Genomic DNA, 21,098 nt, shown 5'->3' with positions numbered 1-21,098 from the left:
ACAAATTCTTATTTACAATGCCGGCCTACCCCGGCCAAACCCGGACGAAGCTGGGCCAATTGTGCCATTTATGCTTAAGTATCAGTAGAATGTATATAATTACTTATATTAGGCAATCCAAACAGTAGGGATGACCAGGGATGTTCTCTGTTTAGTGAGTCCTCCAGATCAGAGGCAGTAGTGATGACCAGGGATGTTCTCTGTTTAGTGAGTCCTCCAGATCAGAGGCAGTAGTGATGACCAGGGATGTTCTCTGTTTAGTGAGTCCTCCAGATCAGAGGCAGTAGTGATGACCAGGGATGTTCTCTGTTTAGTGAGTCCTCCAGATCAGAGGCAGTAGTGATGACCAGGGATGTTCTCTGTTTAGTGAGTCCTCCAGATCAGAGGCAGTAGAGATGACCAGGGATGTTCTCTGTTTAGTGAGTCCTCCAGATCAGAGGCAGTAGTGATGACCAGGGATGTTCTCTGTTTAGTGAGTCCTCCAGATCAGAGGCAGTAGTGATGACCAGGGATGTTCTCTGTTTAGTGAGTCCTCCAGATCAGAGGCAGTAGATGACCAGGGATGTTCTCTGTTTAGTGAGTCCTCCAGATCAGAGGCAGTAGATGACCAGGGATGTTCTCTGTTTAGTGAGTCCTCCAGATCAGAGGCAGTAGTGATGACCAGGGATGTTCTCTGTTTAGTGAGTCCTCCAGATCAGAGGCAGTAGGGATGACCAGGGATGTACTCTGTTTAGTGAGTCCTCCAGATCAGAGGCAGTAGTGATGACCAGGGATGTTCTCTGTTTAGTGAGTCCTCCAGATCAGAGGCAGTAGTGATGACCAGGGATGTTCTCTGTTTAGTGAATCCTCCAGATCAGAGGCAGTAGGGATGACCAGGGATGTTCTCTGTTTAGTGAGTCCTCCAGATCAGAGGCAGTAGGGATGACCAGGGATGTTCTCTGTTTAGTGAGTCCTCCAGATCAGAGGCAGTAAGGATGACCAGGGATGTTCTCTGTTTAGTGAGTCCTCCAGATCAGAGGCAGTAGTGATGACCAGGGATGTTCTCTGTTTAGTGAGTCCTCCAGATCAAAGGCAGTAGTGATGACCAGGGATGTTCTCTGTTTAGTGAGTCCTCCAGATCAGAGGCAGTAGTGATGACCAGGGATGTTCTCTGTTTAGTGAGTCCTCCAGATCAGAGGCAGTAGTGATGACCAGGGATGTTCTCTGTTTAGTGAGTCCTCCAGATCAGAGACAGTAGGGAGGACCAGGGATGTTCTCTGTTTAGTGAGTCCTCCAGATCAGAGGCAGTAGGGATGACCAGGGATGTTCTCTGTTTAGTGAGTCCTCCAGATCAGAGGCAGTAGGGATGACCAGGGATGTTCTCTGTTTAGTGAGTCCTCCAGATCAGAGGCAGTAGGGATGACCAGGGATGTTCTCTGTTTAGTGAGTCCTCCAGATCAGAGGCAGTAGTGATGACCAGGGATGTTCTCTGTTTAGTGAGTCCTCCAGATCAGAGGCAGTAGGGATGACCAGGGATGTTCTCTGTTTAGTGAGTCCTGGTCAGAGGCAGTAGGGATGACCAGGGATGTTCTCTGTTTAGTGAGTCCTCCAGATCAGAGGCAGTAGGGATGACCAGAGATGTTCTCTGTTTAGTGAGTCCTCCAGATCAGAGGCAGTAGGGATGACCAGAGATGTTCTCTGTTTAGTGAGTCCTCCAGATCAGAGGCAGTAGGGATGACCAGGGATGTTCTCTGTTTAGTGAGTCCTCTAGATCAGAGGCAGTAGAGATGACCAGGGATGTTCTCTGTTTAGTGAGTCCTCCAGATCAGAGGCAGTAGGGAGGACCAGGGATGTTCTCTGGTTAGTGAGTCCTCCAGATCAGAGGCAGTAGGGATGACCAGAGATGTTCTCTGTTTAGTGAGTCCTCCAGATCAGAGGCAGTAGTGATGACCAGGGATGTTCTCTGTTTAGTGAGTCCTCCAGATCAGAGGCAGTAGGGATGACCAGGGATGTTTAGTGAGTCCTCCAGATCAGAGGCAGTAGGGATGACCAGGGATTTTCTCTGTTTAGTGAGTCCTCCAGATCAGAGGCAGTAGTGATGACCAGGGATGTTCTCTGTTTAGTGAGTCCTCCAGATCAGAGGCAGTAGGGATGACCAGGGATGTTCTCTGTTTAGTGAGTCCTCCAGATCAGAGGCAGTAGGGATGACCAGGGATGTTCTCTGTTTAGTGAGTCAGAGGCAGTAGGGATGACCAGGGATGTTCTCTGTTTAGTGTGTCCTCCAGATCAGAGGCAGTAGTGATGACCAGGGATGTTCTCTGTTTAGTGAGTCCTCCAGATCAGAGGCAGTAGTGATGACCAGGGATGTTCTCTGTTTAGTGAGTCCTCCAGATCAGAGGCAGTAGGGATGACCAGAGATGTTCTCTGTTTAGTGAGTCCTCCAGATCAGAGGCAGTAGGGATGACCAGAGATGTTCTCTGTTTAGTGAGTCCTCCAGATCAGAGGCAGTAGGGATGACCAGGGATGTTCTCTGTTTAGTGAGTCCTCCAGATCAGAGGCAGTAGGGATGACCAGGGATGTTCTCTGTTTAGTGAGTCCTCCAGATCAGAGGCAGTAGAGATGACCAGGGATGTTCTCTGTTTAGTGAGTCCTCCAGATCAGAGGCAGTAGTGATGACCAGGGATGTTCTCTGTTTAGTGAGTCCTCCAGATCAGAGGCAGTAGTGAGGACCAGGGATGTTCTCTGTTTAGTGAGTCCTCCAGATCAGAGGCAGTAGTGATGACCAGGGATGTTCTCTGTTTAGTGAGTCCTCCAGATCAGAGGCAGTAGGGAGGACCAGGGATGTTCTCTGTTTAGTGAGTCCTCCAGATCAGAGGCAGTAGAGATGACCAGGGATGTTCTCTGTTTAGTGAGTCCTCCAGATCAGAGGCAGTAGTGAGGACCAGGGATGTTCTCTGTTTAGTGAGTCCTCCAGATCAGAGGCAGTAGTGATGACCAGGGATGTTATCTTGACAAGAGAATTGGACCATTTTCCTGTCCTGTTAAGCATTCCAAATGTAATGAGTACTTTTAGGTGTCAGGGAAAAGGTATGAAGTAAAACGTACATTGTTTTATTTAGGAATGTAGTGAGGCAAAAGTACAGATACCACCCCCAAAAATGACCTAAGTAGTACTTTAAAGTATTTAAACGTTACACCACTAGCAACTGGTTGAAATTGCTAAGTTTCTCACAGAAACAATAAAGGTAATATGACATCATAATACACTGTAATATTCCTCTCTGCCTCTCTTCTGCCTCTCTCTGCCTCTCTTCTGCCTCTCTTCTGCCTCTCTTCTGCCTCTCTCTGCCTCTCTCTGCCTCTCTTCTGCCTCTCTCTGCCTCTCTTCTGCCTCTCTTCTGCCTCTCTTCTGCCTCTCTTCTGCCTCTCTTCTGCCTCTCTTCTGCCTCTCTTCTGCCTCTCTTCTGCCTCTCTCTGCCTCTCTTCTGCCTCTCTTCTGCCTCTCTTCTGCCTCTCTCTGTCTCTCTCTGCCTCTCTCTTCCTCATTTCTGACTCTCTCTGCCTCTCTTCTGCCTCTCTTCTGCCTCTCTTCTGCCTCTCTCTGTCCCTCTCTGCCTCTCTTCTGCCTCTCTTCTGCCCCTCTCTGCCTCTCTTCTGCCTCTCTTCTGCCTCTCTCTGCCTCTCTTCTGCCTCTCTCTGCCTCTCTTCTGCCTCTCTTCTGCCTCTCTTCTGCCACTCTTCTGCCTCTCTTCTGCCAGACTGGGCTCTGCTTTTTTCTGAAATCAATGTGAAATCAAATCTCTCTCTCTCTCTTTCTCTCTTTCTCCTACTCCCCTCTCCAGTTCTAACTCCTCCTCCACCACCTCCCTGGCCAGTAACTCTCCCAAGACGTGCTCTTGTGATTGGTCCGTTCCCCAGTCCACCAGGCTGAAGTACAGACAACAGTTTAACAGTCTGGACAAGCTGATGAGTGGATACCTCTCTGGTGAGTTACAACTACCTGTCTCGTCTCCTTTCTCTCTCGCTCTTCTCTCTCGCTCTTCTCTCGCTCTTCTCTTTCGCTATTTTTTTCTACTCTCGTTTCTCTCTTTTCTCTTCTTTCTCTTCTCTCTCGTCTCTCTCTCTTTTTTCTTCACTCTCTACTCTCTCGTTTCTCTCTCCTCTCTCTTCTCTTGTTCTTCTCTCTTCTCTCTCTTCTCTCTCTCCTCTCTTTCTCTTCTCCCGTTCTTCTCTCCCTCTCTCTCCTCTCTTTCTCTTCTCCCGTTCTTCTCTCCCTCTCTCTCCTCTCTTTCTCTTCTCCCGTTCTTCTCTCCCTCTCTCTCCTCTCTTTCTCTTCTCCCGTTCTTCTCTCCCTCTCTCTCCTCTCTTTCTCTTCTCTCTCCAAGCTGATGAGTGGTTACAACTAATGTTCCTGACCCCTCGACCACTAACCGTACCTGATGTAACGTGTTTATTAACTTGTCTTCTAAGAGATGCTGAATCTCTAGTTGATGGTTGGAGAACGAGCTTCCGTCTCTTTGCACTCACAGAACCCGACCATTCTTGGCCCTGTCGGTTATACACTGAACAAAAAAACGCAAAATGCAACAATTTCAAATTTTTTACTTGAGTTACAGTTCATATAAGGAATTCAGTCAATTAAAATGAATTCAATAGGCCTTAATCTATGGATTTCACATGAATTCAGATATGCATCAGTCATTATCTGGTGTGACCACCATTTGCAGCGTGACACATCTCCTTCACATAGAGTTGATCAGGCTGTTGATTGTGGCCTGTGGAATGTTGTCCCACTCCTCTTCAATGGCTGTGAGAAGTTGCTGGATATTGGCAGGAACTGGAACATGCTGTCGTACATGTCGATCCAGAGCATCCCAAACATGCTCAATGGGTGACATATCTGGTGATTATGCAGGCCATTTTCAGCTTCCAGGAATTGTGTACAGATCCTTGCGACATGGGGGCATGCATTATCATGCTGAAACATGAGGTGATGGTGGGGGATGGATCTCGATAAAATGCAACTTTTTCGTTGTCTTATTCCTTCCCCACCTCCACCTCCGTTGACATCAGCAAACTGCTTATACAACAGGCCACAATCAACAGATCAACTCTATGTGAAGGAGATGCGCTGATTGAGTCAAATGCGCGACACTGTTTTTTTCTTATTTTCCTTTTAATAAAAGGTATCTGTAACTAACAGTACCTTCGGAAAGTATTGAGACCCCTAGACTTCCCACATTTTGTTACATTACAGCCTTATTCTAAAATGGATGAAATAAAAACAGAAATACCTTATTTAAGTATACCCTTTGCTATGAGACTCGAAATTGAGCTCAGGTGCATCATGTTTCCATTGATTGTCCTTTAGATATTTCTGCAACTTGATTAGAGTCCACCTGTGATAAATTCAACTGATTGGAAAGGCACACACCTGTCTATATAAGGTCCCATGTCATGAGGTCAAAGGAATTGTCCGTAGAGCTCCGAGACAGGATTGTGTCGAGGCACAGATCTGGGGAAGGGTACCAAAACAAAACAAAACATTTCTGCAGCATTGAAGGTCCCCAAGAACACAGTGGCCTCCATCATTCTTAAGAAGTTTGTAACCACCAAGACTATTCCTAGAGCTGGTCGCCCGGCCAAACTGACCAATCAGGGGAGAAAGGCTTTGGTCAGGGAGGTGGCCAAGAACCCGATGGTCACTCTGACAGAGCTCCAGAGTTCCTATTTGGAGATGGGAGAACCTTCCAGAAGGACAACCATCTCTGCAGCACTCCACCAGTCAGGCCTTTATGGTAGAGTTGCCAGACGGAAGCCACTCCTCAGTAAAAGACACATGACAGCCCGCTTGGAGTTTACAAAAAGGCACCTAAAGACTCTCAGACCATGAGAAACAAGATTCTCTGGTCTGATGAAACCAAGATTGAACTCTTTATTCTGAATGAAAAGCATCACGTCTGGAGGAAACCTGGCTCCATCCCTACGGTGAAGCATGGTGGTGGCAGCATGCTGCTGTGAGGATGTGTTTCAGCGGCAGGGACTGGGAGACTAGTCAGGATCGTGGGAAAGATTAACAGAGCAATGTACAGAGAGATCCTTGATGAAAACCTCAGACTGGGGCAAAAGTTCAGCTTCCAACAGGACAACCTAAGCACACAGCCAAGACAACGCAGGAGTGGCTTCGGGACAAGTCCGTGGATGTCCTTGAGTGGCCCAACCAGAGCCCGGACTTGAACCCGATCCAACATCTCTGGAGAGACCTGAAAATAGGGGCGCAGCGATGCTCTCCATCCAACCTGACAGAGCTGGAGAAGATCTGCAGAGAAGAATGGGAGGAACTCCCAAAATACAGGTGTGCCAAGCTTGTAGCGTCATACCCAAGAAGACTCGAGGCTGTAATCGCTGCCAAAGGTGCTTCAACAAAGTCCGGAGTAAAGGGTCTGAATACTTAAGTAAATGTTTCAGTCTTTTATTTTGAATGCATTTGTAAAGATTTCTAAAAAACTGTTTTTGTCATTATGGGTTATTGTGATGTCATTATGGGTTATTGTGATGTCATTATGGGGTATTGTGATGTCATTATGGGGTATTGTGATGTCATTATGGGGTATTGTGTGTAGATTGATGAGGAAAATAAACAATGTAATTCATTTTAGAATAAGGCTGTAACTTAACAACATGTGGACAAAGTCAAGGGCTTTCTGAATATACTGTATGTAATGGTATAGTCTGGTTATAGTTATAGTAGTGTCTGGTTATAGTAGTGGTAGTGTCTGGTTATAGTAGTGGTAGTGGCTGGTTATAGTAGTGGTAGTGACTGGTTATAGTAGTGGTAGTGACTGGTTATAGTAGTGGAAGTGACTGGTTATAGTTATAGTAGTGGTAGTGACTGGTTATAGTTATAGTAGTGGTAGTGACTGGTTATAGTAGTGGTAGTGGCTGGTTATAGTAGTGGTAGTGACTGGTTATAGTAGTGGTAGTGGCTGGTTATAGTAGTGGTAGTGGCTGGTTATAGTAGTGGTAGTGACTGGTTATAGTTATAGTAGTGGTAGTGACTGGTTATAGTAGTGGTAGTGGCTGGTTATAGTAGTGGTAGTGGCTGGTTATAGTAGTGGTAGTGACTGGTTATAGTAGTGGTAGTGGCTGGTTATAGTAGTGGTAGTGACTGGTTATAGTAGTGGTAGTGGCTGGTTATAGTAGTGGTAGTGTCTGGTTATAGTAGTGGTAGTGGCTGGTTATAGTAGTGGTAGTGGCTGGTTATAGTAGTGGAAGTGACTGGTTATAGTTATAGTAGTGGTAGTGACTGGTTATAGTTATAGTAGTGGTAGTGACTGGTTATAGTAGTGGTAGTGGCTGGTTATAGTAGTGGTAGTGACTGGTTATAGTAGTGGTAGTGGCTGGTTATAGTAGTGGTAGTGGCTGGTTATAGTAGTGGTAGTGACTGGTTATAGTTATAGTAGTGGTAGTGACTGGTTATAGTAGTGGTAGTGGCTGGTTATAGTAGTGGTAGTGGCTGGTTATAGTAGTGGTAGTGACTGGTTATAGTAGTGGTAGTGGCTGGTTATAGTAGTGGTAGTGACTGGTTATAGTAGTGGTAGTGACTGGTTATAGTAGTGGTAGTGACTGGTTATAGTAATAGTAGTGGTAGTGTCTGGTTATAGTTATAGTAGTGGTAGTGACTGGTTATAGTTATAGTAGTGGTAGTAACTGGTTATAGTTATAGTAGTGGTAGTGACTGGTTATAGTTATAGTAGTGGTAGTAACTGGTTATAGTAGTGGTAGTGTCTGGTTATAGTTATAGTAGTGGCAGTGACTGGTTATAGTTATAGTAGTGGCAGTGACTGGTTATAGTTATAGTAGTGGCAGTGACTGGTTATAGTAGTGGTAGTAACTGGTTATAGTAGTGGTAGTGACTGGTTATAGTAGTGGTAGTGTCTGGTTATAGTTATAGTAGTGGTAGTGTCTGGTTATAGTAGTGGTAGTGAATGGTTATAGTGGTGGTAGTGTCTGGTTATAGTTATAGTAGTGGTAGTGACTGGTTATAGTTATAGTAGTGGCAGTGACTAGTTATAGTAGTGGTAGTGTCTGGTTATAGTTATAGTAGTGGTAGTGACTGGTTATAGTTATAGTAGTGGTAGTGACTGGTTATAGTTATAGTAGTGGTAGTGTCTGGTTATAGTTATAGTAGTGGTAGTGACTGGTTATAGTTATAGTAGTAGTTATAGTAGTGGTAGTGACTGGTTATAGTTATAGTAGTGGTAGTGACTGGTTATAGTTATAGTAGTGGTAGTGTCTGGTTATAGTTATAGTAGTGGTAGTGTCTGGTTATAGTAGTGGTAGTGTCTGGTTATAGTAGTGGTAGTGACTGGTTATAGTAGTGGTAGTGACTGGTTATAGTAGTGGTAGTGACTGGTTATAGTAGTGGTAGTGGTAGTGACTGGTTATAGTAGTGGTAGTGTCTGGTTATAGTTATAGTAGTGGTAGTGACTGGTTTATAGTAGTGGTAGTGACTGGTTATAGTAGTGGTAGTGACTGGTTATAGTTATAGTAGTGGGTAGTGACTGGTTATAGTTATAGTAGTGATAGTGACTGGTTATAGTGGTGGTAGTGACTGGTTATAGTTATAGTAGTGGTAGTGTCTGGTTATAGTTATAGTAGTGGTAGTGTCTGGTTATAGTAGTGGTAGTGTCTGGTTATAGTAGTGGTAGTGTCTGGTTATAGTAGTGGTAGTGACTGGTTATAGTAGTGGTAGTGACTGGTTATAGTAGTGGTAGTGACTGGTTATAGTAGTGGTAGTGGTAGTGACTGGTTATAGTAGTGGTAGTGTCTGGTTATAGTTATAGTAGTGGTAGTGACTGGTTATAGTAGTGGTAGTGACTGGTTATAGTAGTGGTAGTGACTGGTTATAGTAGTGGTAGTGACTGGTTATAGTTATAGTAGTGGTAGTGACTGGTTATAGTTATAGTAGTGATAGTGACTGGTTATAGTGGTGGTAGTGACTGGTTATAGTTATAGTAGTGGTAGTGTCTGGTTATAGTTATAGTAGTGGTAGTGTCTGGTTATAGTAGTGGTAGTGTCTGGTTATAGTAGTGGTAGTGACTGGTTATAGTAGTGGTAGTGACTGGTTATAGTAGTGGTAGTGTCTGGTTATAGTTATAGTAGTGGCAGTGTCTGGTTATAGTTATAGTAGTGGTAGTGACTGGTTATAGTTATAGTAGTGGTAGTGACTGGTTATAGTAGTGGTAGTGACTGGTTATAGTTATAGTAGTGGTAGTGTCTGGTTATAGTAGTGGTAGTGTCTGGTTATAGTAGTGGTAGTGTCTGGTTATAGTAGTGGTAGTGGCTGGTTATAGTAGTGGTAGTGACTGGTTATAGTAGTGGCAGTGTCTGGTTATAGTTATAGTAGTGGTGGTGTCTGGTTATAGTTATAGTAGTGGTAGTGGCTGGTTATAGTAGTGGAAGTGACTGGTTATAGTTATAGTAGTGGTAGTGACTGGTTATAGTTATAGTAGTGGTAGTGACTGGTTATAGTAGTGGTAGTGGCTGGTTATAGTAGTGGTAGTGACTGGTTATAGTAGTGGTAGTGGCTGGTTATAGTAGTGGTAGTGGCTGGTTATAGTAGTGGTAGTGACTGGTTATAGTTATAGTAGTGGTAGTGACTGGTTATAGTAGTGGTAGTGGCTGGTTATAGTAGTGGTAGTGGCTGGTTATAGTAGTGGTAGTGTCTGGTTATAGTAGTGGTAGTGACTGGTTATAGTAGTGGTAGTGACTGGTTATAGTAGTGGTAGTGACTGGTTATAGTAGTGGTAGTGGTAGTGACTGGTTATAGTAGTGGTAGTGTCTGGTTATAGTTATAGTAGTGGTAGTGACTGGTTATAGTAGTGGTAGTGACTGGTTATAGTAGTGGTAGTGACTGGTTATAGTAGTGGTAGTGACTGGTTATAGTTATAGTAGTGGTAGTGACTGGTTATAGTTATAGTAGTGATAGTGACTGGTTATAGTGGTGGTAGTGACTGGTTATAGTTATAGTAGTGGTAGTGTCTGGTTATAGTTATAGTAGTGGTAGTGTCTGGTTATAGTAGTGGTAGTGTCTGGTTATAGTAGTGGTAGTGTCTGGTTATAGTAGTGGTAGTGACTGGTTATAGTAGTGGTAGTGACTGGTTATAGTAGTGGTAGTGACTGGTTATAGTAGTGGTAGTGGTAGTGACTGGTTTATATTAGTGGTAGTGTCTGGTTATAGTTATAGTAGTGGTAGTGACTGGTTATAGTAGTGGTAGTGACTGGTTATAGTAGTGGTAGTGACTGGTTATAGTAGTGGTAGTGACTGGTTATAGTTATAGTAGTGGTAGTGACTGGTTATAGTTATAGTAGTGATAGTGACTGGTTATAGTGGTGGTAGTGACTGGTTATAGTTATAGTAGTGGTAGTGTCTGGTTATAGTTATAGTAGTGGTAGTGTCCTGGTTAGTAGTGGTAGTGTCTGGTTATAGTAGTGGTAGTGACTGGTTATAGTAGTGGTAGTGACTGGTTATAGTAGTGGTAGTGTCTGGTTATAGTTATAGTAGTGGCAGTGTCTGGTTATAGTTATAGTAGTGGTAGTGACTGGTTATAGTTATAGTAGTGGTAGTGACTGGTTATAGTAGTGGTAGTGACTGGTTATAGTTATAGTAGTGGTAGTGTCTGGTTATAGTAGTGGTAGTGTCTGGTTATAGTTATAGTAGTGATAGTGACTGGTTATAGTGGTGGTAGTGTCTGGTTATAGTAGTGGTAGTGACTGGTTATAGTAGTGGTAGTGACTGGTTATAGTAGTGGTAGTGTCTGGTTATAGTTATAGTAGTGGTAGTGACTGGTTATAGTAGTGGTAGTGTCTGGTTATAGTTATAGTAGTGGTAGTGACTGGTTTAGTAGTGGTAGTGACTGGTTATAGTAGTGGTAGTGACTGGTTATAGTAGTGGTAGTGACTGGTTATAGTTAGTAGTGGTAGTGACTGGTTATAGTTATAGTAGTGATAGTGACTGGTTATAGTTATAGTAGTGGTAGTGACTGGTTATAGTTATAGTAGTGGTAGTGTCTGGTTATAGTTATAGTAGTGGTAGTGTCTGGTTATAGTAGTGGTAGTGTCTGGTTATAGTAGTGGTAGTGACTGGTTATAGTAGTGGTAGTGACTGGTTATAGTAGTGGTAGTGTCTGGTTATAGTTATAGTAGTGGTAGTGACTGGTTATAGTAGTGGTAGTGTCTGGTTATAGTTATAGTAGTGGTAGTGACTGGTTATAGTAGTGGTAGTGACTGGTTATAGTAGTGGTAGTGACTGGTTATAGTAGTGGTAGTGACTGGTTATAGTTATAGTAGTGGTAGTGACTGGTTATAGTTATAGTAGTGGTAGTGACTGGTTATAGTTATAGTAGTGGTAGTGACTGGTTATAGTTATAGTAGTGGTAGTGTCTGGCTATAGTTATAGTAGTGGTAGTGTCTGGTTATGTAGTGGTAGTGTCCTGGTTATAGTAGTGGTAGTGACTGGTTATAGTAGTGGTAGTGACTGGTTATAGTAGTGGTAGTGTCTGGTTATCGTTATAGTAGTGGTAGTGACTGGTTCTAGTAGTGGTAGTGTCTGGTTATAGTTATAGTAGTGGTAGTGACTGGTTATAGTAGTGGTAGTGACTGGTTATAGTAGTGGTAGTGACTGGTTATAGTAGTGGTAGTGACTGGTTATAGTAGTGGTAGTGACTGGTTATAGTAGTGGTAGTGACTGTTATAGTAGTGGTAGTGACTGGTTATAGTTATAGTAGTGATAGTGACTGGTTATAGTGGTGGTAGTGACTGGTTATAGTTATAGTAGTGGTAGTGTCTGTTATAGTTATAGTAGTGGTAGTGTCTGGTTATAGTAAGTGGTAGTGTCTGGTTATAGTAGTGGTAGTGACTGGTTATAGTAGTGGTAGTGACTGGTTATAGTAGTGGTAGTGTCTGGTTATAGTTTATAGTAGTGGTAGTGACTGGTTATAGTAGTGGTAGTTGTCTGGTTATAGTTATAGTAGTGGTAGTGACTGGTTATAGTAGTGGTAGTGACTGGTTATAGTAGTGGTAGTGACTGGTTTATAGTAGTGGTATGACTGGTTATAGTTATAGTAGTGGTAGTGACTGGTTATAGTTATAGTAGTGATAGTGACTGGTTATAGTGGTGGGTAGTGACTGGTTATAGTTATAGTAGTGGTCGTGACTGGTTATAGTTATAGTAGTGGTAGTGTCCTGGTTATAGTAGTGGTAGTGTCTGGTTATAGTAGTGGTAGTGGCTGTTATAGTAGTGGTAGTGGGCTGGTTATAGTAGTGGAAGTGACTGGTTATAGTTATAGTAGTGGTAGTGACTGGTTATAGTTATAGTAGTGGTAGTGACTGGTTATAGTAGTGGTAGTGGCTGGTTATAGTAGTGGTAGTGACTGGTTATAGTAGTGGTAGTGGCTGGTTATAGTAGTGGTAGTGGCTGGTTATAGTAGTGGTAGTGACTGGTTATAGTTATAGTAGTGGTAGTGACTGGTTATAGTAGTGGTAGTGGCTGGTTATAGTAGTGGTAGTGGCTGGTTATAGTAGTGGTAGTGACTGGTTATAGTAGTGGGTAGTGGCTGGTTATAGTAGTGGTAGTGACTGGTTATAGTAGTGGTAGTGACTGGTTATAGTAGTGGTAGTGACTGGTTATAGTAATAGTAGTGGTAGTGTCTGTTATAGTTATAGTAGTGGTAGTGACTGGTTATAGTTATAGTAGTGGTAGTAACTGGTTATAGTTATAGTAGTGGTAGTGACTGGTTATAGTTATAGTAGTGGGTAGTAACTGGTTATAGTAGTGGTAGTGTCTGGTTATAGTTATAGTAGTGGCAGTGACTGGTTATAGTTATAGTAGTGGCAGTGACTGGTTATAGTTATAGTAGTGGCAGTGACTGGTTATAGTAGTGGTAGTAACTGGTTATAGTAGTGGTAGTTGACTGGTTATAGTAGTGGTAGTGTCTGGTTATAGTTATAGTAGTGGTAGTGTCTGGTTATAGTAGTGGTAGTGACTGGTTATAGTGGTGGTAGTGTCTGGTTATAGTTATAGTAGTGGTAAGTGACTGGTTATAGTTATAGTAGTGGCAGTGACTAGTTATAGTAGTGGTAGTGTCTGGTTATAGTTATAGTAAGTGGTAGTGACTGGTTATAAGTTATAGTAGTGGTAGTGACTGGTTATAGTTATAGTAGTGGTAGTGTCTGGTTATAGTTATAGTAGTGGTAGTGACTGGTTATAGTTATAGTAGTAGTTATAGTATTGGTAGTGACTGGTTATAGTTATAGTAGTGGTAGTGACTGGTTATAGTATAGTAGTGGTAGTTCTGTTAGTTAGTAGTGGTAGTGTCTGGTTATAGTAGTGGTAGTGACTGGTTATAGTAGTGGTAGTGACTGGTTATAGTAGTGGTAGTGACTGGTTATAGTAGTGGTAGTGGTAGTGACTGGTTATAGTAGTGGTAGTGTCTGGTTATAGTTATAGTAGTGGTAGTGACTGGTTATAGTAGTGGTAGTGACTGGTTTATAGTAGTGGTAGTGACTGGTTAAGTAGGTGGTAGTGACTGGTGATAGTAGTGGTAGTGACTGGTTATAGTTATAGTAGTGGTAGTGGACTGGTTATAGTTATAGTAGTGATAGTGACTGGTTATAGTGGGTGGTAGTGACTGGTTTATAGTTATAGTAGTGGGTAGTGTCTGGTTATAGTTATAGTAGTGGTAGTGTCCTGGTTATAGTAGTGGTAGTGTCTGGTTATAGGTAGTGGTAGTGTCTGGTTATAGTAGTGGTAGTGACTGGTTATAGTAGTGGTAGTGACTGGTTATAGTAGTGGTAGTGACTGGTTATAGTAGTGGTAGTGGTAGTGACTGGTTATAGTAGTGGTAGTGTCTGGTTATAGTTATAGTAGTGGTAGTGACTGGTTATAGTAGTGGTAGTGACTGGTTATAGTAGCTGGTAGTGACTGGTTATAGTAGTGGTAGTGACTGGTTATAGTTATAGTAGTGGTAGTGACTGGTTATAGTTATAGTAGTGATAGTGACTGGTTATAGTGGTGGTAGTGACTGGTTATAGTTATAGTAGTGGGTAGTGTCTGGTTATAGTTATAGTAGTGGTAGTGTCTGGTTATAGTAGTGGTAGTGTCTTGGTTATAGTAGTGGTAGTGACTGGTTATAGTAGTGGGTAGTGACTGGTTATAGTAGTGGTAGTGTCCTGGTTATAGTTATAGTAGTGGCAGTGTCTGGTTATAGTTATAGTAGTGGTAGTGACTGGTTATAGTTATAGTAGTGGTAGTGACTGGTTATAGTAGTGGTAGTGACTGGTTATAGTTATAGTAGTGGTAGTGTCTGGTTATAGTAGTGGTAGTGTCTGGTTATAGTAGTGGTAGTGTCTGGTTATAGTAGTGGTAGTGGCTGTTATAGTAGTGGTAGTGACTGGTTATAGTAGTGGCAGTGTCTGGTTATAGTTATAGTAGTGGTGGTGTCTGGTTATAGTTATAGTAGTGGTAGTGGCTGGTTATAGTAGTGGAAGTGACTGGTTATAGTTATAGTAGTGGTAGTGACTGGTTATAGTTATAGTAGTGGTAGTGACTGGTTATAGTAGTGGTAGTGGCTGGTTATAGTAGTGGTAGTGACTGGTTATAGTAGTGGTAGTGGCTGGTTATAGTAGTGGTAGTGGCTGGTTATAGTAGTGGTAGTGACTGGTTATAGTTTATAGTAGTGGTAGTGACTGGTTATAGTAGTGGTAGTGGCTGGTTATAGTAGTGGTAGTGGCTGGTTATAGTAGTGGTAGTGTCTGGTTATAGTAGTGGTAGTGACTGGTTATAGTAGTGGTAGTGACTGGTTATAGTAGTGGTAGTGACTGGTTATAGTAGTGGTAGTGGTAGTGACTGGTTATAGTAGTGGTAGTGTCTGGTTATAGTTATAGTAGTGGTAGTGACTGGTTATAGTAGTGTAGTGACTGGTTATAGTAGTGGTAGTGACTGGTTATAGTAGTGGGTAGTGACTGGTTATAGTTATAGTAGTGGTAGTGACTGGTTATAGTTATAGTAGTGATAGTGACTGGTTATAGTGGTGGTAGTGACTGGTTATAGTTATAGTAGTGGTAGTGTCTGGTTATAGTTATAGTAGTGGTAGTGTCTGGTTATAGTAGTGGTAGTGTCTGGTTATAGTAGTGGTAGTGTCTGGTTATAGTAGTGGTAGTGACTGGTTATAGTAGTGGTAGTGACTGGTTATAGTAGTGGTAGTGACTGGTTATAGTAGTGGTAGTGGTAGTGACTGGTTATAGTAGTGGTAGTGTCTGGTTATAGTTATAGTAGTGGTAGTGACTGGTTATAGTAGTGGTAGTGACTGGTTATAGTAGTGGTAGTGACTGGTTATAGTAGTGGTAGTGACTGGTTATAGTTATAGTAGTGGTAGTGACTGGTTATAGTTATAGTAGTGATAGTGACTGTTATAGTGGTGGTAGTGACTGGTATAGTAGTGGTAGTGTCTGGTTATAGTTATAGTAGTGGTAGTGTCTGGTTATAGTAGTGGTAGTGTCTGGTTATAGTAGTGGTAGTGACTGGTTATAGTAGTGGTAGTGACTGGTTATAGTAGTGGTAGTGTCCTGTTATAGTTATAGTAGTGGCAGTGTCTGGTTATAGTTATAGTAGTGGTAGTGACTGGTTATAGTTATAGAGGTGGTAGTGACTGGTTATAGGTAGTGGTAGTGACTGGTTATAGTTATAGTAGTGGTAGTGTCTGGTTATAGTAGTGGTAGTGTCTGGTTATAGTTATAGTAGTGATAGTGACTGGTTATAGTGGTGGTAGTGTCTGGTTATAGTAGTGGTAGTGACTGGGTTATAGTAGTGGTAGTGACTGGTTATAGTAGTGGTAGTGTCTGGTTATAGTATAGTAGTGGTAGTGACTGGTTATAGTAGTGGTAGTGTCTGGTTATAGTTATAGTAGTGGTAGTGACTGGTTATAGTAGTGGGTAGTGACTGGTTATAGTAGTGGTAGGACTGGTTATAGTAGTGGTAGTGACTGGTTATATTTTATAGTAGTGGTAGTGACTGGTTATAGTTATAGTAGTGATAGTGACTGTTATAGTTATAGTAGTGGTAGTGACTGGTTATAGTTATAGTAGTGGTAGTGTCTGGTTATAGTTATAGTAGTGGTAGTGTCTGGTTATAGTAGTGGTAGTGTCTGGTTATAGTAGTGGTAGTGACTGGTTATAGTAGTGGTAGTGACTGGTTATAGTAGTGGTAGTGGTCTGGTTATAGTTATAGTAGTGGTAGTGACTGGTTATAGTAGTGGTAGTGTCTGGTTATAGTTATAGTAGTGGTAGTGACTGGTTATAGTAGTGGTAGTGACTGGTTATAGTAGTGGTAGTGACTGGTTATAGTAGTGGTAGTGACTGGTTATAGTTATAGTAGTGGTAGTGACTGGTTATAGTTATAGTAGTGGTAGTGACTGGTTATAGTTATAGTAGTGGTAGTGACTGGTTATAGTTATAGTAGTGGTAGTGTCTGGCTATAGTTATAGTAGTGGTAGTGTCTGGTTATAGTAGTGGTAGTGGTCTGGTTATAGTAGTGGTAGTGACTGGTTATAGTAGTGGTAGTGACTGGTTATAGTAGTGGTAGTGTCTGGTTATAGTTATAGTAGTGGTAGTGACTGGTTATAGTAGTGGTAGTGTCTGGTTATAGTTATAGTAGTGGTAGTGACTGGTTATAGTAGTGGTAGTGACTGGTATAGTAGTGTAGTGACTGGTTATAGTAGTGGTAGTGGACTGGTTATAGTAAGGGTAGTGACTGGTTATAGTAGTGGTAGTGACTGGTTATAGTAGTGGTAGTGACTGGTTATAGTTATAGTAGTGATAGTGACTGGTTATAGTGGTGGTAGTGACTGGTTATAGTTATAGTAGTGGTAGTGTCTGGTTATAGTTATAGTAGTGGTAGTGTCTGGTTATAGTAGTGTAGTGTCTGGTTATAGTAGTGGTTAGTGGACTGGTTATAGTAGTGGTAGTGACTGGTTATAGTAGTGGTAGTGTCTGGTTATAGTTATAGTAGTGGTAGTGACTGGTTATAGTAGTGGTAGTGTCTGGTTATAGTTATAGTAGTGGTAGTGACTGGTTATAGTAGTGGTAGTGACTGGTTATAGTAGTGGGTAGTGACTGGTTATAGTAGTGGTAGTGACTGGTTATAGTTATAGTAGTGATAGTGACTGGTTATAGTGGTGGTAGTGACTGGTTATAGTTATAGTAGTGGTCGTGACTGGTTATAGTTATAGTAGTGGTAGTGTCTGGTTATAGTAGTGGTAGTGACTGGTTATAGTAGTGGTAGTGACTGGTTATAGTGGTGGTAGTGTCTGGTTATAGTAGTGGTAGTGACTGGTTATAGTAGTGGAAGTAACTGGTTATAGTAGTGGTAGTGACTGGTTATAGTAGTGGTAGTGTCTACAGTAGTAATGGTAGTGACTGGTTATAGTAGTGGTAGTGACTGGTTATAGTAGTGGTAGTGACTGGTTATAGTAATAGTAGTGGTAGTGTCTGGTTATAGTTATAGTAGTGGGCAGTGTCTGGTTATAGTTATAGTAGTGGTAGTGTCTGGTTATAGTTATAGTAGTGGTAGTGTCTGGTTATAGTAGTGGTAGTGTCTGGTTATAGTTATAGTAGTGGTAGTGTCTGGTTTATAGTTATAGTAGTGGCAGTGTCTGGTTATAGTAGTGGCAGTGACTAGTTATAGTAGTGGTAGTGACTGGTTATAGTAGTGGTAGTGACTGGTTATAGTTATAGTAGTGACTGGTTATAGTAGTGGTAGTGACTGGTTATAGTAGTGGTGGTGTCTGGTTATAGTTATAGTAGTGGTAGTGACTGGTTATAGTAGTGGTAGTGACTGGTTATAGTAGTGGTAGTGTCTGGCTATAGTTATAGTAGTGGTAGTGACTGGTTATAGTAGTGGTAGTGACTGGTTATAGTAGTGGTAGTGACTGGTTATAGTAGTGGTAGTGTCTACAGTAGTAGTGGTAGTGTCTGGTTATAGTAGTGGTAGTGACTGGTTATAGTTATAGTAGTGGTAGTGACTGGTTATAGTAGTGATAGTGACTGGTTATAGTTATAGTAATGGTAGTGACTGGTTATACTAGTGGTATTGTCTAAGTAGTAATGGTGGTGTCTGGGTTATAGTAGTGGTAGTGACTGGTTATAGTTATAGTAGTGGTAGTGACTGGTTATAGTAGTGGTAGTGACTGGTTATAGTAGTGGTAGTGACAGGTTATAGTAGTGGTAGTGACTGGTTATACTAGTGGTATTGTCTACAGTAGTAATGGTGGTGTCCTGGTTATAGTAGTGGTAGTGACTGGTTATAGTTATAGTAGTGGTAGTGACTGGTTATAGTTATAGTAGTGATAGTGACTGGTTATAGTGGTGGTAGTGACTGGTTATAGTTATAGTAGTGGCCGTGACTGGTTATAGTTATAGTAGTGGTAGTGTCTGGTTATAGTAGTGGTAGTGACTGGTTATAGTAGTGGTAGTGACTGGTTATAGTGGTGGTAGTGTCTGGTTATAGTAGTGGTAGTGACTGGTTATAGTAGTGGAAGTAACTGGTTATAGTAGTGGTAGTGACTGGTTATAGTAGTGGTAGTGTCTACAGTAGTAATGGTAGTGACTGGTTATAGTAGTGGTAGTGTCTGGTTATAGTAGTGGTAGTGACTGGTTATAGTAGTGGGTGGTGACTGGTTATAGTAGTGGAAGTAACTGGTTATAGTAGTGGTAGTGACTAGTTATAGTAAGTGGTAGTAACTGGTTATAGTAGTGGTAGTGACTGGTTATAGTAGTGGTAGTAACTGGTTATAGTAGTGGTAGTAACTGGTTATAGTAGTGGTAGTACTGGTTATAGTAGTGGTAGTGACTGGTTATAGTAGTGGTAGTGACTGGTTATAGTAGTGGTAGTGACTGGTTATAGTTATAGTAGTGGTAGGTGACTGGTTATAGTAGTGGAAGTAACTGGTTATAGTAGTGGAAGTACTGGTTATAGTAGTGGTAGTGACTGGTTATAGTAGTGGTAGTGACTGGTTATAGTTATAGTAGTGGTAGTAACTGGTTATAGTAGTGGTAGTGTCTGGTTATAGTAGTGGTAGTGTCTGGTTATAGTAGCTGGTAGTGTCTGGTTATAGTAGTGGTAGTGACTGGTTATAGTAGTGGTAGTGACTGGTTATAGTAGTGGTAGTGTCTGGTTATAGTTATAGTAGTGGTAGTGTCTGGTTATAGTAGTGGTAAGTGTCTGGTTATAGTAGTAGTAGTGTCTGGTTATAGTTATAGTAGTGGTAGTGACTGGTTATAGTTATAGTAGTGGTAGTGTCTGGTTATAGTTATAGTAGTGGTAGTGTCTGGTTATAGTAGTGGTAGTGTCTGGTTTATAGTAGTGGTAGTGACTGGTTATAGTAGTGGTAGTGACTGGTTATAGTAGTGGTAGTGTCTGGTTATAGTTATAGTAGTGGTAGTGACTGGTTATAGTAGTGGTAGTGTCTGGTTATAGTTATAGGATGGTTAGTGACTGGTTATAGTAGTGGTAGTGACTGGTTATAGAGTGGTAGTGACCTGGTTATAGTAGTGTAGTGACTGGTTATAGTTATAGTAGTGGTAGTGACTGGTTATAGTTATAGTAGTGATAGTGACTGGTTATAGTGGTGGTAGTGGACTGGTTATAGTTATAGTAGTGGTAGTGTCTGGTTATAAGTTATAGTAGTGGTAGTGTCTGGTTATAGTAGTGGTAGTGTCTGGTTATAGTAGTGGTAGTGACTGGTTATAGTAGTGGTAGTGACTGGTTATAGTGTGGTAGTGTCTGGTTATAGTTATAGTAGTGGTTGTGACTGGTTATAGTAGTGGTAGTGTCTGTTATAGTTATAGTAGTGGTAGTGACTGGTTATAGTAGTGGTAGTGACTGGTTATAGTAGTGGTAGTGACTGGTTATAGTAGTGGTAGTGACTGGTTATAGTTATAGTAGTGGTAGTGACTGGTTATAGTTATAGTAGTGATAGTGACTGGTTATAGTGGTGGTAGTGACTGGTTATAGTTATAGTAGTGGTCGTGACTGGTTATAGTTATAGTAGTGGTAGTGTCTGGTTATAGTAGTGGTAGTGACTGGTTATAGTAGTGGTAGTGACTGGTTATAGTAGTGGTAGTGACTGGTTATAGTAGTGGTAGTGTCTGGTTATAGTTATAGTAGTGGTAGTGACTGGTTATAGTTATAGTAGTGGTAGTGACTGGTTATAGTTATAGTAGTGGTAGTGACTGGTTATAGTTATAGTAGTGGTAGTGTCTGGTTATAGTTATAGTAGTGGTAGTGTCTGGTTATAGTAGTGGTAGTGTCTGGTTATAGTAGTGGTAGTGACTGGTTATAGTAGTGGTAGTGACTGGTTATAGTAGTGGTAGTGTCTGGTTATAGTTATAGTAGTGGTAGTGACTGGTTATAGTAGTGGTAGTGTCTGGTTATAGTTATAGTAGTGGTAGTGGGAGCTGGTTATAGTAGTGGTAGTGACTGGTTATAGTAGTGGTAGTGACTGGTTATAGTAGGGGTAGTGACTGGTTTATAGTTATAGTAGTGGTAGTGACTGGTTTAGTTATAGTAGTGGTAGTGACTGGTTATAGTTATAGTAGTGGTAGTGACTGGTTATAGTTATAGTAGTGGTAGTGTCTGGTTATAGTTATAGTAGTGGTAGTGTCTGGTTATAGTAGTGTAGTGTCTGGTTATAGTAGTGGTAGTGACTGGTTATAGTAGTGGTAGTGACTGGTTATAGTAGTGGTAGTGTCTGGTATAGTTATAGTAGTGGGTAGTGACTGGTTATAGTAGTGGTAGTGTCTGGTTATAGTTATAGTAGTGGTAGTGACTGGTTATAGTAGTGGTAGTGACTGGTTATAGTAGTGGTAGTGACTGGTTATAGTAGTGGTAGTGACTGGTTATAGTTATAGTAGTTGGTAGTGACTGGTTATAGTTATAGTAGTGATAGTGACTGGTTATAGTGGTGGTAGTGACTGGTTATAGTTATAGTAGTGGTAGTGTCTGGTTATAGTTATAGTAGTGGTAGTGTCTGGTTATAGTAGTGGTAGTGTCTGGTTATAGT

At 41.6% G+C, this 21,098-nt stretch overlaps 1 protein-coding gene across 1 annotated transcript in view; it reads left to right on the top strand.

Moving 5' to 3' along the window:
• Positions 1-21,098, top strand: part of LOC116376566 (intersectin-2) — a 134,657-nt gene that overhangs the window by 44,850 nt on the left and 68,709 nt on the right. Inside the window, exon 9 of the mRNA XM_031837947.1 lies at positions 3,822-3,964. Coding sequence (XP_031693807.1) covers positions 3,822-3,964 — 143 coding nt within the window. The remainder of the gene's footprint in view (positions 1-3,821; positions 3,965-21,098) is intronic.

The sequence above is a fragment of the Oncorhynchus kisutch genome, linkage group LG12 (genome assembly GCF_002021735.2).
Source record: "Oncorhynchus kisutch isolate 150728-3 linkage group LG12, Okis_V2, whole genome shotgun sequence".
Taxonomy (NCBI): Eukaryota; Metazoa; Chordata; class Actinopteri; order Salmoniformes; family Salmonidae; genus Oncorhynchus; species Oncorhynchus kisutch.
This window is presented reverse-complemented; position numbering and strand designations above follow the sequence as displayed.